At 47.7% G+C, this 27,407-nt stretch overlaps 1 protein-coding gene across 5 annotated transcripts in view; it reads right to left on the bottom strand.

The window, feature by feature from the left end:
• Nucleotides 1-27,407, bottom strand: part of SLC6A9 (solute carrier family 6 member 9) — a 224,919-nt gene that overhangs the window by 9,096 nt on the left and 188,416 nt on the right. For all 5 annotated transcript variants that reach the window (XM_069735854.1, XM_069735853.1, XM_069735852.1 and 2 more), the window contains 4 exons: nt 19,275-19,378; nt 15,872-16,109; nt 15,654-15,788; nt 15,468-15,567 (listed from right to left, as the gene is read on the bottom strand). In XM_069735854.1, the coding sequence (XP_069591955.1) occupies nt 15,468-15,567; nt 15,654-15,788; nt 15,872-16,109; nt 19,275-19,378 (577 nt within the window). The remainder of the gene's footprint in view (nt 1-15,467; nt 15,568-15,653; nt 15,789-15,871; nt 16,110-19,274; nt 19,379-27,407) is intronic.

The raw sequence follows: 27,407 nt of genomic DNA, 5'->3' as shown, positions 1-27,407 counted from the left end.
TCTGACCCACCTGGTAGGTGCTCTCTCGGGCGTTCTGGTCATACCAGTGCTTCTGGTCAGCATGGGCCTGCGCCATGTTGTCATGCACCAACTGCGTCAAGGTCTGCATCTTGTCACGGAAGTGCATGACATACTCCACGAATAGACACTCCTGGAGGGCTCAGCTCTTCTTCCCAGGATTCCCTTACCAAACCAAGGGGTCCCCAGACTCGAAGGGGGAGAACGCCGTCGATGCCTGCAGAACCTCTCGGTAAGCAAATAGCAGGTGTGGGAGGTACTGCTCCCAGTCACTTCCCAGGGACTCAACCAGCATTTTTAGCATCTGTTTGAGGGTACCATTGAATCACACAAACCATTGGTTTGAAGATGATACGCGCTCGATACCTGATGCCGCACCTCCATTTTCTTACAGAGAGCCTCCATTATGTGAGACATGAGTTGAGTCCCCTGGTCGGTAAGCATCTCCCTGGGAAATCCTACCTGTGAAAAGGTGGCCAACAGGGCATCCGCCACCTTATCCGCCCTAATTGAGGATAGAGCCACTGCCTCCGGACACCGGGTAGCATAATCTACCACAGTAAGGATGAAACATTTTCCAGAGCTGCTGGGTATGGACAGTGGTCCAACAATGTCCACCGTAATGCTCTGGAAAGGCTCCTCCATCACTGGCAAAGAGATCAGGGGAGCTTTGGCAGCAGGCCCTGACTTCCCCACTCTTTGAGATGTGATACAGGAGCGACAGTAGTTTGTCACATCTGTTCCCATTTTGGGACAATAGAAGTGGTGAGACAGCCGGGCCTTACTTTTGCTGACCCCCAAGTGTCCAGCGAGTGGAATCTCATTGGCAATCTGTAACAACTCCCCTCTAAATTGGTAGGGTACGGCCAGCTGTCTTTCCCTCAACCACTCCTGTTGGGGTTTACAGGGAACAGTCTTTCTACCCTTATCAGTCTCGGAGGTGGGCGTCTTAGCGAGGTTCCTCAACATCTTCAAGCTTGCATCTGAGTGCAGAGCAGCCTGGAACTTCTGGCTGGAGGCAGCCAGAAGTGATGTTAAAGTCCCGTCCTTGCGTGGAACCTCTGGGACCTGCTCTGGGTCCGTAACTGGTTCATTTATTCCTCTGGCTGAAGAGGGTCCAGAAGGCAGGGCGTTACTTGCATTCTGGCCACTCTGTGGGTGACAGTGGCTATATAGGCCATCTCCCTGGGAAATAACAGTCCCATCAGCCTGCCTGGCTACTTCTACTATCTCCCCATCCTCCCATATTACCTCAGGAGCAGTGATAATTATGGGGCAGCTACCATCAGCCAGGTCACCTTCCTTTGTGAAATGGGTCAGCTGTACGGCATCCCCTGCTCCATGGTTCCCGTGCCTCTCCCCATCCCCTTAGCACTGACGCTTGCTCCTGTTAGGGGGGCCTCAGCAATATCTCCCCACAGCGTGACATGGCTGAGTTCTCCTGTACATCCAGATACATCATCATTATCAGGTAAAGCATTGACATTCACATCATTAATATTACAAAACGTTTGCGGGTAGGTTTATGGACACTCCCACTTCCTTCACCCCGCTCCTGGCCTCCCAATCTATAAAAACCTGGGCCATTGGCAAGGGACAGCAGAGGCCCCCAATCCTGGTGATAGTCAGGGTTTTCCCCAGGATAATCTGTTCAGGGGACACCGGTTCGGGTTGGATGAGTTTTCGGTCGGCCCCAATGTCCTTGAGGCCTACAATGACAGTGCCCTCCACGGTGACCTTCTGCAAATTTTCACAGGCCCTCCCAACCACCCCACCCACAAAAGAACTGCTGCATTAGTCCCTGGGACCTTGGAAGGGGGACCCTTCTTCTGCTTCTCCGGACAAGTGGCGGTAAGGTGTCCAGTCTGACTGCAGAAATAACACTTACGTGGTTCAGATGTAGGTCTTGCGTTGGCAAAGGAGACAAGGCCTACGGAGGGTCGGCTGGCATAGGCAGGGATTGTGGTTGATGGCTTATCCCCTTTCCAGCAGGCGGTGACCAGCTTCCGCACCTTCGGTTTATGATTGGCCTCGTAGGTGTCGGCAATCTGCACTGCTTTATCTGCCTCTTTTGGCTCAAGCTCCATCACAAACTGTCGCACCTCAGCCAGACAAAGATATAGGAACTGGTCTTTTACCATCAGATCCTTTAGCTGCTCGAAGGTGGTCACTAACAGTCCTTGGATCCACTGTTCAAAGTTGGTTCTGAGCCCCATGCACCACATCGTGGTAGCTGTCGTGTGGTCCACGTTGGAGGTTCCGGAACTTTTTACGGTAGACCTCAGGAGCCAGCTGGTACTTTTTTTTTATCAGGACCTGCTTAATGACCTCAGTCTCCATTTTGGTCTTGAGGGATAGAAGCAAACGCCTCCAGAGCTTTTCCTCTGAGCCCTGGAGTTAAATATCGGGCCCATTGGTCCTCAGGCAGCAGGTACTATCTACAGGCTTTTTCAAACCCCCGCAGAAATATGTCCAAGTCTGCATCCTTGTCGATCACAGGAAAATGCTTGAGATGGGGTTTAAAGAAATGAACGTTGCTGTACTCACTGCTGTTCTGGGAAGATCTCTGTCCCTGGATTCGGGCTAACTCCAGCTGTTACTGTCTCTCTTCCCACTGGGCCTGTCGCTCTTCCCACTCCCGTTCGGCCTTGTCAGTCTTGGTGTTGCTGAATCAGCTGGAGATGTCCCTCACGATTGTCTGCGGGAAGTTGCTCCAAGGCTTTCTGGCGGAGGGGGTCCATATTACTCTGGTCGCTGATGCGGCTTGCATCTACAGGCGGGACCCCTGGAGCAGTATTGTCCATACTTTGGCTGACCCCTGTCTCTGCTGAGCTCTGGGGACTAGCTTGCTCTGCTTCAAGTCGCTCCAGTTCAGCGATCATTTGTTCTTTGTTTTTGCCAAGGGGGTCAATGCCTTTGGTCGTACAAATTCCAACAATAGTCTCCTTTTCGTGCTGGGTGTACCATTGCAGCCATAATTGCCAAATAAAAGATAGGACAGAAAAACGAAGAGAAGGGGAGGATGTAACTGCTACACATACAGTTTTATCTCAGATCTAATAAACACTGAGTTTGATCTTCAAAACATTTTTTGCAGGGTCCTCGCAAGAACCCTGCAAGTTTTCTATGATCCCACCGCTCTGCCACCAATTTGCCATTGTCACGGATCCCTTTCCGTGCTGTCACTAATTCATCACGTGTCCGCTCTTAGCATGTGACTTCGGGTTGTGCCTGCAAGGGTTAATCTATCTCCCCACTCTCAGTCCAGCATTCAACCTCTGTCCTATGTTGTAATCGGAGCATAAATCACACACCGACCAAGGCCACACACCCGCTCATACACGCTGCCACCACTCACCGAATACATGGGTGATGAGTCCAGGAAATTTTACTAATACTGCCTACCACTCATAAGGCTCACACACATTAGGCTATGGATTCTTTAGAACATACAAGGTTCAACTGTAAAAGTTTTAAGCTTTAGTACAAAAGTACAGTGCTTACAGTAAAGAAAAAGATACAAAAATATGGTAATAAAAAGACATACAACTATGCAATACAGTATAAAACAAACAGGAGAAAACTTACAGAAATAGCTAACTTGTAGTCTGCTTCCTGAGGGGGGGGTGAATATGGAAAGGAACACGTCAGCTTCCCAGGCTGCCCTCACATGTGAACAATTTTGAATGTATACAAGCCTAATTTATAGGGTCACCGTGGTGGTCAGATTTCTAGACTAGCCCCTCAAGTTGATATTCTAATTGCTTGTTTTTGATTGGACCATGGCCACGCCCCCAATGAATATATTATTTTCTCTGAGATCCTTTGTGTAAAGCTTCCCACAGATAGATAGTGTCAGGCTGTAATTGACATCTCTCTTCGAAAGGGCCGAAGGTGTGAAGCGCTTCCTCTCTTTCCTGGTCCTAGCTAGGCCCCCTGGCGAGATTGGAGACAGAAGTCTGCTGTCTCAGGAAAATACATATTAACACCTAAACCAGGGATTCAAGCTTCAGGAGGCTAATTTGCATATTCCAGGTGCCTTCTGGGAGAAGCGAAGTCTCCCTAAGCTAGAAGATCGTTGGGTACAGCCGGGACCAGCTGCTTCGAAAGCATCACCAAACCAGGGATTCAAGCTTCAGGAGGCTAATTTGCATATTCCAGGTGCCTTCTGGGAGAAGCGAAGTCTCCCTAAGCTAGAAGATCGTTGGGTACAGCCGGGACCAGCTGCTTCGAAAGCATCACCAAACCAGGGATTCAAGCTTCAGGAGGCTAATTTGCATATTCCAGGTGCCTTCTGGGAGAAGCGAAGTCTCCCTAAGCTAGAAGATCGTTGGGTACAGCCGGGACCAGCTGCTTCGAAAGCATCACCAAACCAGGGATTCAAGCTTCAGGAGGCTAATTTGCATATTCCAGGTGCCTTCTGGGAGAAGCGAAGTCTCCCTAAGCTAGAAGATCGTTGGGTACAGCCGGGACCAGCTGCTTCGAAAGAATTTTTGCCTGTAGGACATTATTGCAAGAGAGCTTGGCTGAGTAGATGACACAAGAAGGAAAACACACAGCAAGTCAGCAGGATCTAGGAGCAACATGGCAGATGTGACAACCTACATGGTGAGCTGCAGCATGTGCTACATGTTCACAGATCGACCAGAAGAAGAATCCAATTTCACCTGTCAGAAGTGTAGACTAGTGGCCCTTTTAGAAGAAAAGGTGCGGGGTCTGGAAGAAAGAATAGCAACTTTGAAACTCATCAAAGAGAATGAAGACTTTCTAGACAGAACAGAAGCATCTCTACTGGTCACAGAAGGTGCAAAAAGTGTCAGAGAACCTCCAAAAGCAGATGAGTGGAAGCATGTGACCAAAAGAAGCAAGAAGACCGTGGAGAAATCACCAACCACACAACTGAAGAACCGATATCAAATCTTTGTAGAGGATGAAGATGGCACACCTAAGGATGAAGCAATACCAGCAAGCAAAAAAGAAAAGGGCACACAGCAACAAGTGACAGCAAAAAGTACAGCCAAGAAGCAACGAAGAGTGGTGGTGGTGGGAGACTCACTACTGAGAGGCACCGAAGCAGCCATCTGCAGACCGGACATAACTGCAAGAGAAGTATGCTGCCTTCCAGGTGCGATGATCAAGGATGTGACCGATAGGATACCAAAGCTCTTCAGCTCCAAGGACGTCCACCCATTTCTTCTGATACATGTTGGCACCAATGACACGGCAAGGAAGGACCTACCGACAATCTACAAGGACTTTGAAGAGTTGGGGAAGAAAGTAAAGGAACTGGATGCACAGGTAGTTTTTTCTTCTATCCTTCCAGTAGATGGGCATGGCACCAGGAGATGGAACAGGATCCTTGATGCAAACAACTGGCTAAGACGATGGTGCAGACAACAAGGATTTGGATTCCTGGACCACGGTGTGAATTACTGGTATGATGGACTCCTCGCCAGAGACGGACTACACCTCAACAAACCTGGGAAACACACATTCGCCAGAAGACTCGCTACACTCATCAGGAGGGCGTTAAACTAGAAGAAGAGGGGACAGGAAGAAAAACATTAGACTCGAACAAAGACGACCCAGGAAAACATACTCAGAAGGGAGGTAAGAACATTTCTAAAACAATCCACAGTGAGGAGATTGGAACAAAAAAAAATCCTCTAAACTGCATGCTCGCAAACGCCAGAAGCCTGACAAACAAGATGGAAGAACTAGAAGCAGAAATATCTACAGGTAACTTTGACATAGTGGGAATAACCGAGACATGGTTAGATGAAAGCTATGACTGGGCAGTTAACTTACAGGGTTACAGTCTGTTTAGAAAGGATCGTAAAAATCGGAGAGGAGGAGGGGTTTGTCTCTATGTAAAGTCTTGTCTAAAGTCCACTTTAAGGGAGGATATTAGCGAAGGGTATGAGGATGTCGAGTCCATATGGGTTGAAATTCATGGAGGGAAAAATGGTAACAAAATTCTCATTGGGGTCTGTTACAAACCCCCAAATATAACAGAAACCATGGAAAGTCTACTTCTAAAGCAGATAGATGAAGCTGCAACCCATAATGAGGTCCTGGTTATGGGGGACTTTAACTACCCGGATATTAACTGGGAAACAGAAACCTGTGAAACCCATAAAGGCAACAGGTTTCTGCTAATAACCAAGAAAAATTATCTTTCACAATTGGTGCAGAATCCAACCAGAGGAGCAGCACTTTTAGACCTAATACTATCTAATAGACCTGACAGAATAACAAATCTGCAGGTGGTTGGGCATTTAGGAAATAGCGACCACAATATTGTGCAGTTTCACCTGTCTTTCACTAGGGGGACTTGTCAGGGAGTCACAAAAACACTGAACTTTAGGAAGGCAAAGTTTGAACAGCTTAGAGATGCCCTTAATCTGGTAGACTGGGACAATATCCTCAGAAATGAGAATACAGATAATAAATGGGAAATGTTTAAGAACATCCTAAATAGGCAGTGTAAGCGGTTTATACCTTGTGGGAATAAAAGGACTAGAAATAGGAAAAACCCAATGTGGCTAAACGAAGAAGTAAGACAGGCAATTAACAGTAAAAAGAAAGCATTTGCACTACTAAAGCAGGATGGCACCATTGAAGCTCTAAAAAACTATAGGGAGAAAAATACTTTATCTAAAAAACTAATTAAAGCTGCCAAAAAGGAAACAGAGAAGCACATTGCTAAGGAGAGTAAAACTAATCCCAAACTGTTCTTCAACTATATCAATAGTAAAAGAATAAAAACTGAAAATGTAGGCCCGTTAAAAAATAGTGAGGAAAGAATGGTTGTAGATGACGAGGAAAAAGCTAACATATTAAACACCTTCTTCTCCACGGTATTCACGGTGGAAAATGAAATGCTAGGTGAAATCCCAAGAAACAATGAAAACCCTATATTAAGGGTCACCAATCTAACCCAAGAAGAGGTGCGAAACCGGCTAAATAAGATTAAAATAGATAAATCTCCGGGTCCGGATGGCATACACCCACGAGTACTAACAGAACTAAGTAATGTAATAGATAAACCATTATTTCTTATTTTTAGGGACTCTATAGCGACAGGGTCTGTTCCGCAGGACTGGCGCATAGCAAATGTGGTGCCAATATTCAAAAAGGGCTCTAAAAGTGAACCTGGAAATTATAGGCCAGTAAGTCTAACCTCTATTGTTGGTAAAATATTTGAAGGGTTTCTGAGGGATGTTATTCTGGATTATCTCAATGAGAATAACTGTTTAACTCCATATCAGCATGGGTTTATGAGAAATCGCTCCTGTCAAACCAATCTAATCAGTTTTTATGAAGAGGTAAGCTATAGGCTGGACCACGGTGAGTCATTGGACGTGGTATATCTCGATTTTTCCAAAGCGTTTGATACCGTGCCGCACAAGAGGTTGGTACACAAAATGAGAATGCTTGGCCTGGGGGAAAATGTGTGTAAATGGGTTAGTAACTGGCTTAGTGATAGAAAGCAGAGGGTGGTTATAAATGGTATAGTCTCTAACTGGGTCGCTGTGACCAGTGGGGTACCGCAGGGGTCAGTATTGGGACCTGTTCTCTTCAACATATTCATTAATGATCTGGTAGAAGGTTTACACAGTAAAATATCGATATTTGCAGATGATACAAAACTATGTAAAGCAGTTAATACAAGAGAAGATAGTATTCTGCTACAGATGGATCTGGATAAGTTGGAAACTTGGGCTGAAAGGTGGCAGATGAGGTTTAACAATGATAAATGTAAGGTTATACACATGGGAAGAAGGAATCAATATCACCATTACACACTGAACGGGAAACCACTGGGTAAATCTGACAGGGAGAAGGACTTGGGGATCCTAGTTAATGATAAACTTACCTGGAGCAGCCAGTGCCAGGCAGCAGCTGCCAAGGCAAACAGGATCATGGGGTGCATTAAAAGAGGTCTGGATACACATGATGAGAGCATTATACTGCCTCTGTACAAATCCCTAGTTAGACCGCACATGGAGTACTGTGTCCAGTTTTGGGCACCGGTGCTCAGGAAGGATATAATGGAACTAGAGAGAGTACAAAGGAGGGCAACAAAATTAATAAAGGGGATGGGAGAACTACAATACCCAGATAGATTAGCGAAATTAGGATTATTTAGTCTAGAAAAAAGACGACTGAGGGGCGATCTAATAACCATGTATAAGTATATAAGGGGACAATACAAATATCTCGCTGAGGATCTGTTTATACCAAGGAAGGTGACGGGCACAAGGGGGCATTCTTTGCGTCTGGAGGAGAGAAGGTTTTTCCACCAACATAGAAGAGGATTCTTTACTGTTAGGGCAGTGAGAATCTGGAATTGCTTGCCTGAGGAGGTGGTGATGGCGAACTCAGTCGAGGGGTTCAAGAGAGGCCTGGATGTCTTCCTGGAGCAGAACAATATTGTATCATACAATTATTAGGTTCTGTAGAAGGACGTAGATCTGGGGATTTATTATGATGGAATATAGGCTGAACTGGATGGACAAATGTCTTTTTTCGGCCTTACTAACTATGTTACTATGTTACCTGGGTGAGACCTGCAGCCTTCAGGACAGATGTTAAATTATTACTAGTCACACAATAAACCTATACATAGTTCACTGCACACATGTATATTTATACATATTTCACTACACCTCCCTCCTTATGAACGTGCATGGGGGTTGACTTCCAGGTCAGCTCCCAAGCATGTATCTGGTTCTGCCCCACCTTGGTGAGATAGGCCATCAGCATTTCCATGATCGATTCCTTTCTTATGTTGAATTGTGAAATCATATTGCTGTAATATCAGAATCCATCTAAGCAATTTCCCGTTGTCCCCAACTACTCTGTTGAGCCAACTAAGTGGGTTATGATCTGTGGTCACAGTGAAGTTGCGGCCATAGAGGTATGGTTGCAGCTTCTGCAGAGCCCACACAATTGCCAGACATTCTTTCTCAATTGTGGAATAAGCCACTTCTCTGGGCAGGAGTTTCCTGCTTAGGTACAGAATTGGGTTAAACACTGACTCCAGGGACTACATGTACTGAGTCCCAGCCCCCACATCTAGTAACAGATCAGCCTCACCATCTTCAGGCACGCTACAGACATGAAACACCGAATGATATCCCCTACAGGGTCATTTTGGTATTTATTTAGGCTACAGACAGGTAAGGCACAGGTCTCCCTGCCATGATGAGCCTTCAGCATATTTACATGGAACACTTTCTGACGCTTTGCATGCTCATCTAGTGTCACCACATAATTAACATCATTCAGCCGCTTATGTACAGTATATGGTCCCTTCCATGCGGCCTCTAAATTATTCTGTAACATAGGGACCAACACCCAAACCTTCTGTCCCTTCTCATAGGCCCTCAGTCTGGAATTACGGTCGTACCAGACCTTCTGGTTGATTTAGGCCTGGGTCACGTTCTCATGGGCCAGGTTGCTTAGTTTTTGCATACTTTCTCTGAGCCGCAGTACATATTCAACCACTGAGACTCCCGTAGTTTTTGGGTCGTCCTCCCAACAGTCCTTAATCAAATCAAGTGGCCCCCTGACCCTCCTCCCATAGACCAGTTCAAAGGGGAGAATCCAGTAGACGCCTGGGGTACCTCTCTGTAGGCAAACAGCAGATGGGGAGGTACCGCTCCCAGTCTCTCCCTTCAGTCTCCACCAGCATTTTGAGCATTTGCTTTAATGTTCCATTAAAACGCTCGCACAGTCCGTTGGTTTGGGGATGACAGGTACTGACCACAAAATGCTGTACTTGTATTCTTTCACAGAGGCTTTCCATCAGATCAGACATGAACTGGGTTCCCTGATCGGTCAACATTTCCCTGGGGAAACCCACACAAGAGAACACAGTCAGTAAAGCATCCGCCACTTTGTCTGCTCGGATGGAGGATAGTGCCACAGCTTCCGGGTATCGTGTAGCATAGTCCACCACTGTGAGGATGTACTTTTTGCCAGAGCTCCTAGGGACTGCAAGTGGCCCTATGACATCCACAGCCACTTGCTGGAAAGCTTCATCGATCACAGGCAGTGGTATCAATGGAGCTTTCTGTATATTCCCGGACTTTCCAACTCTCTGACAAACTACGCACGATAGGCAGTAATTGGCAATATCTGTCCCCATCTTGGGCCAATAGAAGTTATGTGTCAGGCGAGCTTTAGTCTTTTGTATTCCAAGGTGTCCGGCCAGAGGAATTTGATGGGCAATTCTCAGTAATTGTTCCCTAAATGGATAAGGGACGATCAGCCGCCGTTCATAGTCCCAAGATTCTGTAGTATCCGTGGGGATAGTCTCTGTATACAGTCTGCCCTGGTCCCAGTATATTCTCTCTTTACCAGAAGCAGCAGGGGGTCGGTCTGCAAGACATCTGAGCTCCTCCAGACTGACATCTGTCCGCAGGGCCTCCTGGAAGCTTTGACGGTCAGCCTGCAGGCCCCGGCCTAGTGTGACTGCCAGGCCCTGGTCGGAAGCTGAGTCTTCACTGTCTGTTATCAGGGACCTTGGAGGGTCTGCCATGTGAGGAGGCTCCGGGACCACAGTATGGGCCTCCTGTTCTGGCAGTTCTGTCTGAGACTCATCCACAAATCTCTAGGGTTGAGTCTGAGCCGCAGCCTGACTACGGATCACAGCTGCCACATATGTACAGCCCTGTGCATTGGGACATTTTCCCTCCTCGCACGGGATCTCAAGTGGGTCACTTGCTTCCCCCTTCTCTGTAGCATTTATTTGAAAGGGAGGAACATAGTGGGACACCATCCTCCCCAGGTCCGTGCCTAGCAACACATTGGTGGCAACACGGCAGGGCTGACCCCTCTAATCCCGGTTATAGACATAGTCTTTCCTGGTATGATATCGGCAGGGGTTATCATCGATGGACGCACCAGGGTCACCTCTGCCCCAGTGTCTCTGAGACCAGTGGTGACTTTATTGCCAACAGTGACAGACTGACAGTTCTCATTTGCCCTCGCATCAGAGCCGGCCACGAAGAGGACAGACGGTGGGGGCACAGACGGCTTTGTGGTTGTGGTTGGGCGTTTCTCCCTATCAGGGCAGACAGTGCTAACATGTCCCACTTTGTTGCAGAAGAATCGGCGTGCATCGCTTAGAGAATGTCTATTCCCCGGGGCCCCATAGAAGGTGGGCTTGGACAGCACTGGTGATCGGCCGGCAGAGGGAGAAGGGTCCCCGTTTGGCTTACCTCCCCTCCAGCTTAATCCCGATGGCTTCCGCACCTCAGGCATCCTGTTAGCCACATAGCAGTCCGCAATCCTTGCAGCCTGATCCGCAGTTTGTGGCTCCCGATCACACACAAATTGTCGTACATCCATGGGGCACATGTGAAGAAATTGATCCTTGACCATAAGATCCGTTAAGTCCTCAAAACTGTTAACAGAAAGTCTCTAATCCATTGGTGGAACGTGGTCCTCAAGGTGCTCACAACATCCGCATAGCTGTCAGTGGATCCACGTTGTAGGTTCCGGAACTTTCTTCCGAAACACTTCTGGTGTCAGGTTGTATTTCCTGATCAGGGCCTTTTTTATGGCCTCATAGTTCCCATCTAGGTCAGGTGGGAGGCCAGCAAAAACTTCCAGGGCTTTGCCTCTCAACCCAGGGGTTAGATATTGTGCCCACTGCTCATGGGGTAGATGGTATTGCCTGCAGGTTTTTTCAAACCCCCGAAGGAAAGTATTTAAGTCCGTATCCTTTTCCATCACAAGGAAGTTTTCAAAGACGTGGTCTCCTCGGATTTATGTCCTGGGAGGGGGTTAGCTGAGGACTGATACCCCTCTCTATTTGAGCCATCTGAAGCTGGAAAGCTCTCTCCTCCCGGCGTTCTGCAGCCTCTCTTTCGGCCCGGTCCCGGCGTTCTGCAGCCTGTCGGTACTGTAGAACAAGCTGCATGTGCAGATTGGGATCACTTGTTCCCAGCTGTTGTAAGTCCATTTGTAAAGTACAGTCCATAGGCTCCTCAGCACTGGCATTGCTGGCATTTCCATCAGGTATCTCTGGTGCAAGAGCTGGCATTGCTGGGTCTCTGTGAGGTGGGCTCTCTCCTTGGCCAGATGTTCCAGCACTTTGCTCTATGTCCTGCTCGACCAGGGCGCGTATCAGCATCTCCATGGATCTGTCAGCCGTCTCTATTCCTCTCTGCTGACAGAGGTCGGTCAGAGCCTCTTTCCTCTGCTTCTCCTACTGGGCTGCCATATCGATGAACAGCCTTTGCCAAATAAAAGATAGAAAAGAAAAACGGGGAGGGGACACTGTTTGCAAGTATGTCTAAGTAAGCACTGAGTTGAACCTTAAAACCTACAAGAGAAAAAAGTAAATGAAAACCCTGATGTAACTAAGTAAAAAAGCAAAAGTGCATTTAAATAACACAGAGTTTTTAGTAATACTGTTTTTTGATAAAAAAAAATAGCTCAAAAGCCATCCCACCTCGTCACGGTAACTCTGATTGGGACAGTCCTACACGGTCTAATATTAAAACCTTACATTGTGTCAATGTTGACCTCAGTGTGAATAAGGGCAGACGCAGGCTTTTTCGTCTGCCCTTATTCACACTGAGGTCAACATTGACACATGGTAAGGTTTTAATATTAGACAGTGTAGGATTGTCCCGATCAGAGTTACCGTGACAAGGTGGGATGGCTTTTGTGCTATTTTTGATCAAAAAACAGTATTACTAAAAACTCTGTGTTATTTAAATGCACTTTTGCTTTTTTACTTAGTTACATCAGGGTTTTCATTTACTTTTTTATCTTGTAGGTTTTAATGTTTTGTGGCCATTGTGAACATGCGTTTAACCTCTGCATGTATACCAACTTAAGTTAAGCTCAATTTTGTGTTTTTTTTTTTTTTCTTCACTGAGTTGAACCTTGTAGAACTGGTTCACTCCTCGCAAGGATACCAATTCTTTAATTCAGGGAATAATTGCTTAAACCATGCACTAATGCTCTAATAGAAATAATTTTATCCCACCGCTCTGCCACCAATTGTCACGGATCACTCTCCGTGCTGTCGCTAATTCGTCACATGCCCGCTCTCAGCATGTGACCTGAGGTTGTGCGTGGAAGGGTTAATCTATCTCCCCACTCTCAGTCCAGCATTCAACCTCTGTCCTATGCTGTAATGGGAGCATAAATCACACATCGACCCAGGCCACACACCCACTTATACACGCTGCCACCACTCACTGAACAAACGGGCGATGAGTCCCGGAAATATTACTAATACTGTCTGCCACTCATAAGGGTCAAACACTTTAAAGGCTATGGATTCTTTAGAACATACAAGGTTCAACTGTTAAAGTTTTATGCTTTAATACAAAAGTACAGTGCTTACAGTAAAGAAAAATATACAAAAATATGGTAATAAAAAGACATACAACTATGCAATACAGTATAAAATAAACAGGAGAAAACTTACAGAAATAGCTAACTTGTAGTCTGCTTCTGCTCCCTGAGGGGGGTGAATATGGACTGGAACACATCAGTTTCCCAGGCTGCCCTCACATGTGAACAATTTTGAATGTAAATAAGCCTAATTTATAGGGTCACCCTGGAGGTCAGATTTCTAGACTAGCCCCTCAAGTTGATATTCTAATTGCTTGTTTTTGATTGGACCACGGCCACGCTCCCCAAGGAATATATTATTTTCTCTGAGATCCTTTGTGTAAAGTTTCCCACAGATAGATAGTGTCCCGCTGTAAATGACATCTCTCTTCCAAAGGGCCGAAGGTGTGAAGCACTTCCTCTCTTTCCTGGTCCTAGCTAGGCCCCCTGGCGAGATTGGAAACAGAGGTCTGCTGTCTCAGGAAAATACATATTAACACCTGGGTGAGACCTGCAGCCTTCAGGACAGATGTTAAATTATTATTATACACAATAAACCTATACATTGTTCACTGCTCAAATGTATATTTATACATATTTCACTACAGTCATGAGAACCTTTTTTACTTTTGTAGTTCATGAAAGTTGCAGCTCTCTGGCACCCCCTTGCCCTCAGGTCAGTCAGGGAACTGCACCTAAGCTAAATAGTCGCTGGAGAGGCTGCCCTGCCGCATTCTGGATATTGGAGCACTCTGCAGTGAGGGCGGAATATATATATATCCCCAGACTCAGGCTGGAAGTACATATATAAACCTCCGTCCATCACTGCCAGGATCCCCCAATAACACCAGAACGCGATGCTGCTGCTGATTCCTCGTTAGATATAAGCTGGTCCGTTACCAAGCCTATATTGGGTCAGAAACCAACCCCAGGTAGTGTGAATTTCGCGCAGTACGTGACGGTTCGATCATAAAGCAAAAGAATGAAGCTAGCAAATTTATAAGTTTACTCCAGAAAAAGTAGGCAGTTTTACAAAAATACAAAAGATATTACAAATGAGACAAGATACCAGTATGTACAAATAGTTAGAAAATGAAGGGGATGAAAATATGAAACTTACTAAATCTCAGTCACAGGTATGATGTGTCGATAAAGGGGAGGAGAGTTCCCAAAGAAAAGATTCAGTCCATAGCATGGATGTTCGCTCTCTCTCCAGGTCTGAATGAATCCTAAAACGGATGTCCCTGTTTTATGGTTTACCCACAAACCCGAGACTCCTCCTTTTTCTGACCTTGCTTGTGGGCTGTTTTCAAGGAGGTACACCTCTTTTGGAAAATTATCAAAAACTCCTATACTCCATATCTCTGGCCTGGAAGCTCACAGGCCAACGATATTGGCGTTATATTTTCCCCTGCGGTTTTATCGTTCTTTTGAGACTAAACACGGTATGCCTGTGATTTGCTGGTGGGCAGAAATTCATTTCCCAGGTTTCTGATGGGCCTAGATGCCACAAAACGCTGCCATGCGTCGCCCAGGTGCCCAGAACCTGGAAATCCAATTTTCATGTTTCTAGGATTAATGTGTGTCCTGGAATTTGATTTTGTGTGTTTGCCTTATAAGACAAAAAGGTTTTTGGAGGGAAAGAACACATTGAGGTCTGCTAGCTGGCACAGCTATAAAACGCACTTTCCAATGACCATTTGGTTGAAGGGCGAGGGAGTGTAAATTCACAAAGGAAGAGAAATAGGGGCTGCCAGCAGGAGTTGGTCCCACAGCATAATGGAAAAATCATTCAAATCTTCCTGGCAACCATGAACATTGTGGACCTTTCACTGGACATTTTAATACATTTTCTGTTTTATTGTGGTAAGAGCTTGGAGAGTCTGGTGAGCGGCATTTATCACTGCTGCACAGTACCACACTGGGGGTCTCAGCTGAAAAGTACAGGGGTCCCTGTGGTTACACATGTACTGTCCATAGGACTGACGGAGATCCGTGGGAGCAGCCATGGGACCCCCAGTTCTGGCATATAGGATATACCCAGTAAGTGTGACATGGGAGGACATGCCGCTGTCCGGACTCACCGTAGATGTACATGATGGTGACGCACATGATGCAGGAGATGATGACCAGGGAGAAGCTGGCGGCGTAATTATCCATCAGCAGCAGCCAGTAGATGCCGGCCTGGAGGGAGGAAGCAGCCATCACTGAATACTCATCATCACTACACTACCCATCATCCAGCACAGTACAACATCCGAAGCGCTCACCTGAGTGGTCAGTGGGATTCCCAGCAGGAAACCAACCACGGCCACCCCCAGCGTCACTACCGTCTTCCAGCGGATGATCCAGTTGTTTCCAATCTCGTCCACGATGGCGGTGACCAGAGTTTCCAGCAGACAGAACTGAAGGCGACAGAGGTCAGGAGACTGTTAATGAGCAGAGCCACCGCGAGCGCCAGGTGACGCCATTCTCACTAGGCGATTACCTGCGTCCCGAGTCCCAGGAGGATAAGCATGAAGAAGAACAGTATGGACCACAGAGGGGAGATTGGCAGCAGGGTCAGGGCTTCCGGATACGCCACAAATGCCAGGCCGGGCCCGTGGTCGGCCACTTTGGAGACATCTACCCCCAGGTGATTCGCCATGAAGCCCAGGATGGAGAAGATGACGAATCCAGCATAGACGCTGGTGGCACAGTTAGTGATGCTGATAATGATACTGTCCCTGGAAACAGAAAGTGAGGGAGGGGCGATGATGCCATGAAGCACAGCAATCCTAACAAGAGCCTGCAGCTGCGGAAGAACATCAGGACCCCCACACAGCTGCGTTACTCGGGTGTCCTCCACCAGACGTAACACTGTGCACATCAGATAAAGTCACCTGCAACCCTCTCACAGCATGCAGCCTCAGACGTAGAAAGGAGCTGCAGCTGCATCCCCTCCTCCCCTCTCACAGCATGCAGCCTTAGACACAGAGAGGAGCTGCAGCTGCATCCCCCTACTCCCCTCTCACAGCATGCAGCCTCAGACACAGGGAGGAGCTGCAGCTGCATCCCCTCCACCCCTCTCACAGCATGCAGCCTCAGACACAGACACAGGGAGGAGCTGCAGCGGCATCCCCTACTCCCCTCTCACAGCATGCAGCCTCAGACACAGACACAGGGAGGAGCTGCAGCTGCATCCCCCTACTCCCCTCTCACAGCATGCAGCCTCAGACACAGGGAGGAGCTGCAGCGGCATCCCCTCCTCCCCTCTCACAGCATGCAGCCTCAGACACAGGGAGCTGCAGCTGCATCCCCTCCTTCCCTCCGACAGCATGCAGCCTCAGACACAGAGGAGCTGAAGCTGCATCCCCCTCCTCCCCTCTCACAGCATGCAGCCTCAGACACAGGGAGGAGCTGAAGCTGCATCCCCTCCTCCCCTCTCACATCATGCAGCCTGAGACACAGGGAGGAGCTGCAGCTGCATTCCCTCCTCTCCTATCACAGCATGCAGCCTCAGACACAGAGAGGAGCTGCAGCGTGCATCCCCTCCTCCCCTCTCACAGCATGCAGCCTCAGATGCAGAAAGAAGCTGTAGCTGCATCCCCTCCTCCCCTCTCACAGCATGCAGCCTCAGACAGAGGAGCTGAAGCTGCATCCCCCTCCTCCCCTCTCACAGCATGCAGCCTCAGACACAGAGAGGAGCTGCAGCTGCATCCCCTCTCACAGCATGCAGCCTCAGACAAAGACACAGGGAGGAGCTGCAGCTGCATCCCCTCCCCTCTCACAGCATGCAGCCTCAGACAAAGACACAGGGAGGAGCTGCAGCTGCATCCCCTCCTCCCCTCTCACAGTATGCAGCCTCAGATGCAGGTAGGAGCTGCAGCTGCATCCCATCCTCCCCTCTCACAGCATGCAGCCTAAGATGCAGAAAGGAGCCTCAACTGCATCCCCCTCCTCCCCTATCACAGCATGCAGCCTCAGACACAGAGAGGAACTGCAGCTGCATCCCCCTCCTCCCCTCTCACAGCATGCAGCCTCAGACACAGAGAGGAGCTGCAGCTGCATCCCCCTCCTCCCCTCTCACAGCATGCAGCCTCAGACGCAGAAAGGAGCTGCAGCTGCATCCCATCCTCCCCTCTCACAGCATGCAGCCTAAGATGCAGAAAGGAGCCTCAACTGCATCCCCCTCCTCCCCTATCACAGCATGCAGCCTCAGACACAGAGGAACTGCAGCTGCATCCCCCTCCTCCCCTCTCACAGCATGCAGCCTCAAACACGAGAGGAGCTGAAGCTGCATCCCCCTCCCCTCTCACAGCATGCAGCCTCAGACACAGGGAGGAACTACTCATCAGTACTGTTTTTTTCCTGCACAGGGCCTTACAGAGAGAGAAACTGCAGCTGCATCCCCCTCCTCCACTCTCACAACATACATAACATACAGCCTTACATAGAGAGAAGTTGCAGCTGCAGCTCACCTCCTCACAATATGCACTATTACAAAGAGAGAAGCTGCAGCCTGTTCACTCTTACATGTGGCCTCATAGACTTCATTTCTCAAGCATGAACCTCGACACATGAGAATAGAGAATCCGCAGCTGCATGCCCTCCATTTTTATAGTATCTTAACCATCAAATGCTGAGACTAGCTGCCACTACATCCCCCTCCGCTATCACTGAATGTAATTTCACAAACAGAGAGAAAAGATGTAGCTCTATCTCTGTCACAGCATGCAGCCCCACAGACAAGACAATCTGCAGCTGCACACCCCCATCTCACATCATGCAGTCCCAGACAAAAGGCAATCTGCAGCTGCACACCCTGTCTCACATCATACAGCCCCACAGACAGAAGACAATCTGCAGCTTCATACCCTGTCTCACAGCATGCAGCCCCACAGACAGAAGACAATCTGCAGCTGCACACCCCCATCTCACATCATGCAGTCCCAGACAAAAGGCACTCTGCAGCTGCACACCCTGTCTCACATCATACAGTCCCACAGACAAAAGACAATCTGCAGCTTCATACCCTGTCTCACATCATACAGACAAAAGACAATCTGCAGCTTCATACCCTGTCTCACATCATACAGACAAAAGACAATCTGCAGCTTCATACCCTGTCTCACAGCATGCAGTCTCACAGCATGCAGTCCCACAGACGAAAGGCAATCTGCAGCTTCATACCCTGTCTCACATCATAGAGCCCCACAGACGAAAGGCAATCTGCAGCTTCATACCCTGTCTCACATCATAGAGCCCCACAGACAAAAGACAATCTGCAGCTTCATACCCTGTCTCACATCATACAGCCCCACAGACAAAAGACAATCTGCAGCTTCATACCCTGTCTCACATCATACAGCCCCACAGACAAAAGACAATCTGCAGCTTCATACCCTGTCTCACATCATACAGCCCCACAGACAAAAGACAATCTGCAGCTTCATACCCCGTCTCACATCATACAGCCCCACAGACAAAAGACAATCTGCAGCTTCATACCCTGTCTCACATCATACAGCCCCACAGACAAAAGACAATCTGCAGCTTCATACCCTGTCTCACATCATAGAGCCCCACAGACAAAAGACAATCTGCAGCTTCATACCCTGTCTCACATCATACAGCCCCACAGACAAAAGACAATCTGCAGCTTCATACCCTGTCTCACATCATACAGCCCCACAGACAAAAGACAATCTGCAGCTTCATACCCCGTCTCACATCATACAGCCCCACAGACAAAAGACAATCTGCAGCTTCATACCCTGTCTCACATCATACAGCCCCACAGACAAAAGACAATCTGCATCTGCACACCCCCATCTCACATCATACAGCCCCACAGACAGAAGACGCACCCCATCTCACAGCATGCAGCCTCACAGACACAGCGGTAATACCTGTAACAGTTGTTGTGGAATTTGTTGTAAGACGCCATTGTAATGAGTCCTCCCCATGCACATCCTAATGAGTAGAAGATCTGGGAAGCTGCATCCCCCCAAACCTGTAGACACAGAACAGAAGCCTAATGGTTAGTAATGGTCACTTCTGGATGACTGCTTGCCATTATCCACATTGTGTCGGGGGCATGAGGGGTCACACGTGCAACAGACATTGAGTGCAACAGGATAAAGTGCTTGGCAGTTAGACAATGGCAGTTGTACAGGGCAGGAGACAGGAGCTTCTTGGTCAGACAGCAACCAGCAGCACTCAATCAGCCAGGATGCACGCTCCAACGTCCATGGATCCACTGGACCAATACTCACAATATAGAAAAAGGAGCAGCATCCATTCCAGGTGAAAAATATATAAAGTCTTTATTCCACCACCATCATACAACGTTTCGGCCTGGCATGGCCTTTGTCAAGTACTTGACAAAGGCCATGCCAGGCCGAAACGTTGTATGATGGTGGTGGAATAAAGACTTTATATATTTTTCACCTGGAATGGATGCTGCTCCTTTTTCTATATTAGGAGCTTCTTGGTCAGTCATACTACATTATGCATTGATAATATCAATCTGCTGCTTATTTGTTTTTACTTCTGCTTTCTCACAACTCGCCCGCCCTTTAACCCATTCTGGGCACTCTCTCTATATCCACCCCTCCCTTCTCCCCTCTCCCATGTATAACTCTGAGGCTCTACTGACATTTCTTACCCACTCCAAACCATCCAATACCTCCATGCAGCACTCGAAACGCTCATACAAATCATCCCACCACCTGCTCTTCCTGTTTTTTACTCCTTTTACTAGTTGCAGGCGACATCTCCCCCAACCCTGAGCCTCCCTCCACCAGCGTACATTACTCTCCTCCAGCTGCATAGAAAAACCCTGCTAATCTTATTAACATTCAGTGCATGCCTTCTCCTATCGCTTTCCACTGTGCTCTATGGAATGCACGGTCTGTGTGTAACAAACTAACTTACATTCACGATTTCTTCCTCTCTAACTTCCTTAACCTTCTGGCTATTACAGAAACCTGGATCCAGCATTCTGACACCCCCGGCTCTGCCGCTCTCTCGTTTGGTGGGCTGAAATTTTCACATACCGCCAGACCTGAGAACAGACAGGGTGGAGGTGTTGGTTTGCGCCTTTCATCACAATGTGCTTTCCAGGTCATCCTTCCGGTTCCCTCACTTACATTTCCTTCCTTTGAAGTCCACGCTGTCAGACTCTTTAAGCCCTTCTTCTTATGGGTGGCGGTTGTTTATCGCCCTCCAGGCTCCTCCTGCCAGTTTCTAGACCACTTTGCCAGCTGGATTACTCCCTTTCTATCCTGTGACATCCCCACCCTCATCATGGGAGACTTTAACATCCCCATCAATGATCCCCTCTCCCAATTTGCCTCTCATCTTCTTTCTCTAACTTCTTCATTCAGCCTCTCACAGTTTACTAATTCTCCTACGCATGAGGACGGGAATACTCTGGACCTGGTTTTCTCCCGTCCCGGCTCGCTGCACGACTTTACTAACTCCTCTCTCGGACCACAACCTTCTTTTCTTCTCTTTCAAAAATTGTCTCCTCACCTGGGACACCCCCCTTACCACACTTATTGGAATACACGTACCATTAATACCCAGCAGCTTATGGACAACCTCTACACATCTTTAGCCCCCATCTCCTCCCTCTCCTGTCCAGACTTGGCATTGTCACACTTCAATAATACATTGAAGAATGCCCTGGATAAAGCAGCACCTTCTACACGCAGAAAGACCAGACACAGACAACGGCAGCCCTGGCACACTATGTAAACACGCTTTCTTCAGCATTGCTCAAGGTGTGCAGAGCGGCAGTGGAGAAAATCTCTCTTAGCAGAAGACTTCATCCACTATAAGTTCATGCTCAAAACCTATAACTCTTCCCTTCATCTGGCCAAACAATCCTACTTCACCACCCTCATCACCTCACTATCCAGCAACCCAAAATGATTTTGAAACCTTAAACTCCCTCCTGAAACCTAAAGTACAGGCCCCCATCACCAACTTCAGTTGTGAGGATCTGGCGACTTATTTCCTAGAAAAAAATCAACCACATCCATCAGGATATCTCAGCCCAATCTCTGCAGTGCCTGCCGCACCTCAAGCTCACTAGACATCTTTGAGCCTGTTTCAGAAGGAGAAGTTTCCAAGCTCCTCGCTTCTGCTCGGCCTACAACCTGCAACAGTGACCCCATTCCTTCACCTCTCCTGCAGTCTCTCTCACCAGTGGTCACCACTCACCTGACTAAAATATTTAACCTTTCTCTTTCTTCAGGTATCTTTCCCTCCTCATTTAAACATGCAATCATTACCCCTTTACTTAAAAAGCCATCCCTGGACCAGAACTGCACGGCTAACTACAGACCTGTCTCTAACCTTTCCTTCATCTCTAAACTCCTGGAACGCTTGGTCCACTTCCGTCTAATCCGCTATCTCTCGGATAACTCTCTTCTTGACCCCTTACAATCTGGTTTCCGCTCTTTACACTCCACTGAAACTGCCCTCACTAAAGTCTCTAATGATCTAATAACAGCTAAATCCAAAGGTCATTGCTCTCTGCTGATTCTCCTGGATCTCTCTGCCGCATTTGACACTGTGGATCACCAGCTCCTTCTCACTATGCTCCGCTCCATAGGCCTCAAGGACACAGCCCTCTCCTGGTTCTCCTCCTACCTCTCTGACCGCTCCTTCACTGTATCTTTTGCCGGCTCCTCTTCCTCTCCTCGTCCCCTTACTATCGGGGTTCCACAAGGCTCAGTCCTGGGCCCCCTCCTCTTCTCTCTATACACTGCCCCTATTGGACAAACAATCAGCAGATTTGGGTTCCAGTACCATCTCTATGCTGACGACACCCAATTATACACTTCTTCCCCCGACATCACCCCTACCCTAATTCAAAATACCAAGGATTGTCTGTCTGCTGTCTCTAACATCATGTCCTCCCTCTACCTGAAACTAAATCTCTCCAGAACTGAACTACTTGTGTTTCTCCCTTCTACTAACCTCACTCTACCCAACATCGAAATTACCCTGGAGGGTTCAGCCATAACTCCCAAGCAGCATGCCCGCTGTGTTGGGATCATATTCGACACCGAACTTTCCTTTAATCCCTATATCCGATCACTCACTCACTCTTGTCACCTGCATCTTAAAAACATCTCCAGAATCCGACCTATTCTCACCGTTGAAACTGCTAAGACTCTTACTGTCGCTCTTATTCATTCCCGTCTGGACTACTGCAACTCTCTTCTGATCGGTCTCCCTCTTTCCAAACTTTCTCCTCTCCAATCCATCTTGAATGCGGCAGCCAGGGTCATATTTCTGTGCAGCCGCTTCACCGATGCCTCCATCTTGTGCCAGTCATTACACTGGCTACCCATTCACTACAGGGTCCAGTATAAACTCATCTCACCCACAAAGCTCTCCACAGTTCTGCACCGCCCTATATCTCCTCTCTCATCTCCGTCTATCGCCCTACACGTGCCCTCCGCTCTACAAATGACCTAAGACTAACATCCCCCGTAATCCGAACCTCGCACCTCCGTCTCCAAGACTTCTCTTGTGCTGCGCCAGCTCTCTGGAATGCTCTTCCGCAGACGATCAGACTGATACCTAGCCCCGACCTATTCAAGCGCGCTTTAAAAACCCATCTCTTCAGACAAGCCGACCACATCAACTACTCAGTAAACTAACTTTGTCCTGTTCCCTCCTTCCAAATATTACTCTGAATCTGCCCCTACTATTCATCTGTCTCCACACCCTCCATGCACACGATAACTGCACTTGATACTCGACTATTGCACTTAAACACACGGCTGATGACCGGATCATGCAGCTTCATATGAAAATCCCTATTTATTATAATTGCCAGACCTGAAATAACCAGCACTTTTCACCTATTGTGTCCCCCCATTTCCCTGTAGATTGTAAGCTTGCGAGCAGGGACCTCACCCCTAATGTCACTGGTTAAATTGTCTTAACTTGTACCGAATTTATTGTCTGTGCATGTCCCCGCTTAGGCCGGCCTCACACTCAGCGTATAAAAATACGGTCCGTTATTTACGGCCGTAATACGCAGAAAACTCCCCAAAATAGTGATCCGTATGTCATCCGTAGGCAGGGTGTGTCAGCGTATTATGCGCATGACATCCTCCGTATGTAATCCGTATGGCATCCGTACTGCGAGATTTTCTCACAGGTTTGCAAAAACGGACATGCAATGGATCCATGGGCTCAAACAATCGTAAAAACATATATACTGTGTATATATATATATATATATATATATATATATATATATTTTATAATATATATATTAATATTTTATAATATATATATTAATATTTCATACAGCGCTAGATAGGAAAAGCCAGCAATTGAATTACCAACTTTTAAGCTATCTCCTTCTCAAACCCGACATGATATGAGACATGGTTACATACAGTAAACCATCTCATATCACCTTTTTTTGCATATTCCACACTAATAATGTTAGTAGTGTGTATGTGCCAAATTTGGGGGCTCTAGCTGTTAAAATAAAGGGTTAAATCGTGGAAAAACTGGCGTGGGCTCCCATGTAATTTTCTCCGCCAGAATGGGAAAGCCAGTGACTGAGGGCAGATATTAATAGCCTGGAGAGGGTCCACGGTTATTGCCCCCCCCCCGGCTAAAAACATCTGCCCCCAGCCACCCCAGAAAAGGCACATCTGGAAGATGCGCCTATTCTGGCACTTGGCCACTCTCTTCCCATTCCCGTGTAGCGGTGGGATATGGGGTAATGAAGGGTTAATGCCACCTTGCTATTGTAAGGTGACATTAAGCCAGGTTAATAATGGAGAGGCGTCAATTATGACACCTTTCCATTATTAATCCAATAGTAGGAAAGGGTTAAAAAACACACACACACACACACACACACACACATCATTACAAATAATTTTAATGAAATAAATACACAGGTTGTTGTAATAATAGTAATAATAATCTTTATTTTTATATAGCGCTAACATATTCCGCAGCGCTTTACAGTTTTGCATGTTGTAATATTTTATTATACTGGTATTCCACCTGAAGACACTTGTCACCTGTAACAAATGTAAAAAAAACAAACAACAATATTCCATACCTTCCGACGATCAGTCTCGTCCCACGCTGTAAATCCATCTGAAAGGGTTAACTAATTTTACAAGCAGAAGCTCTGCTAATGCAGCCGCACCTGCCTGTAAAAACCCGGTGAATGAATGGAATGTAGGTGAATGTACTGTAGTTACCTCGAGTTGCGGTGATGCGCCCTCTGCTGGATGTCCTCATATGAACTTGAGCGTGGGAAAATATTCTGAAATGTTCCCAGGCTCGAGTTCATATGAGGACATCCAGCAGAGGGCGCCTCACCGCCCATACACACTACATTGCACATACACAATACTAACATTAGTAGTGAGGAATATGCAAAAAAAACGGGATATGAGATGGTTTACTGTATGTAACTATGTCTCATATCATGTCGGGTTTGATAAGGAGATAGCAAAAGCCGGCAATGAAATATATATATATATATATATATATATATATATATATATATATATATATATAATTGTCTAAGGGTTTTTCCGTCTGTCTGTCTTGGAAATCCCAAGTCTCTGATTGGTCGAGGCCGCCAAGCCTCGACCAATCAGAGACCGGCACAGCATCGACGTAGAAATCCCGCGTCTCTGATTGGTCGAGGCCGCCAGGCCTCGACCAATCAGCAACGGGCACAGCGACGATGATGTCATAAAGGACGTAGACATCTCACGTTTCTGATTCAGCGACGGGCATAGTATTGACGTAGATGTCATAATGGTTGCCATGGCGACGATGATGTCATAAAGGTTGCCTCGACCAATCAGCGACGGGAACAGTCTGCCGCGAATTCTGGAATCATCATTGTCCATATACTACGGGGACATGCATATTCTAGAATACCCGATGCGTTAGAATCGGGCCACAGTCTAGTATATATATATATATACACATACACCCCTATTCTATGTGTACACATTTATTCTACCTATTCTATTGTAACCTGTCAGTGTGATTTTACTGTACACCGCACTGAATTGCCGGCTTTTCTCTCTAACACCGCTGCGTATTTCTCGCAAGTCACACTGCTGGTCCGTGTGTAATCCGTATTTTTCTGGCCCCCATAGACTTTCTTTGGCGGATTTTGTGCGCAATACGGTGACAAACGCAGCATGCTGCGACTTTCTACGGCCGTAGAAGACCGTATAATACGGATGCGTAAAATACAGCAGATAGGAGCTGGGGCATAGAGAATAATTGTATCGTACGCAATCCGTATATTCTGCACCTCTCATACGTCCATAAAACACGGTAGTGTGAGGCCGGCCTTAATTGTAAAGTGCTGCGGAATATGCTGGCGCTATATAAATAAAAATTATTATTATTATGTGCAGGGACACTGCAGAACATCACACATCACTCCTGACATTTTCTGATGATGTCCAAGCTACAACATGTTCTCAGTCTGTGTTGGCGCTGCAATGTTTTGTGGCCCCCAGGTGGCGCTATGGTACCAGAGTCATTGAGGCAGCAGATTGTAACCTCGGCATTATGTCACCCAACACCGGAGGGGCAGATTACACTGTGGGGGGGCAGATTACACTGTAGGGGGGGGGGGGCAGATTACACTGTAGGGGGGGGGGGCAGATTACACTGTAGGGGGGGGCAGATTACACTGTAGGGGGGCAGATTACACTGTAGGGGGGGCAGATTACACTGTAGGGGGGCAGATTACACTGTAGGGGGGGGCAGATTACACTGTAGGGGGGCAGATTACACCGTAGGGGGGCAGATTACACTGTAGGGGGGGCAGATTACACTGTGGGGGGGCAGATTACACTGTAGGGGGCAGATTACACTATGGAGAGGCAGATTACACTATGGGGAGGCAGATTACACTGTGGGGGGGGGGGCAGATTACACTGTAGGAGGGCAGATTACACTATGGGGGCAGATTACACTATGGGGGGGCAGATTACACTGTGGAGAGGCAGATTACACTGTAGGGGGGCAGATTACACTGTAGGGGGGCAGATTACACTATGGGGAGGCAGATTAAACTGTGGGGGGCAGACTACACTGTAGGGGGGCAGATTACACTATGGGGAGGCAGATTACACTATGGGGAGGCAGATTACACTGTGGTGAGGCAGACTACACTGTAGGGGGGCAGACTACACTGTAGGGGGCAGATTACACTGTAGGGGGCAGATTACACTGTAGGGGGCAGATTACACTATGGGGAGGCAGATTACACTATGGGGAGGCAGATTACACTATGGGGAGGCAGATTACACTGTAGGGGGGCAGATTACACTATGGGGAGGCAGATTACACTGTAGGGGGCAGATTACACTGTAGGGGGGCAGATTACACTGTAGGGGGGCAGATTACACTATGGGGAGGCAGATTACACTGTGGTGAGGCAGATTACACTATGGGGGGCAGATTACACTGTAGGGGGGCAGATTACACTATGGGGAGGCAGATTACACTGTAGGGGGGCGGGGGCAGATTACACTGTAGGGGGGCAGATTACACTGTAGGGGGGCAGATTACACTATGGGGAGGCAGATTACACTGTAGGGGGGCAGATTACACTATGGGGAGGCAGATTACACTGTAGGGGGCATATTACACTGTAGGGGGGCAGATTACACTATGGGGAGGCAGATTACACTGTGGTGAGGCAGATTACACTATGGGGGGGGCAGATTACACTGTAGGGGGGCAGATTACACTGTAGGGGGGCAGATTACACTATGGGGAGGCAGATTACACTGTAGGGGGCAGATTACACTGTAGGGGGGCAGATTACACTGTAGGGGGGCAGATTACACTATGGGGAGGCAGATTACACTGTGGTGAGGCAGATTACACTATGGGGGGGCAGATTACACTGTAGGGGGGCAGATTACACTATGGGGAGGCAGATTACACTGTAGGGGGGCGGGGGCAGATTACACTGTAGGGGGGCAGATTACACTATGGGG

The sequence above is a fragment of the Ranitomeya imitator genome, chromosome 8 (genome assembly GCF_032444005.1).
Source record: "Ranitomeya imitator isolate aRanImi1 chromosome 8, aRanImi1.pri, whole genome shotgun sequence".
Classification (NCBI taxonomy): domain Eukaryota; kingdom Metazoa; phylum Chordata; class Amphibia; order Anura; family Dendrobatidae; genus Ranitomeya; species Ranitomeya imitator.
The sequence above is the reverse complement of the archived record's forward strand: the minus strand, read 5'-3'. Positions and strand labels throughout refer to the sequence as shown.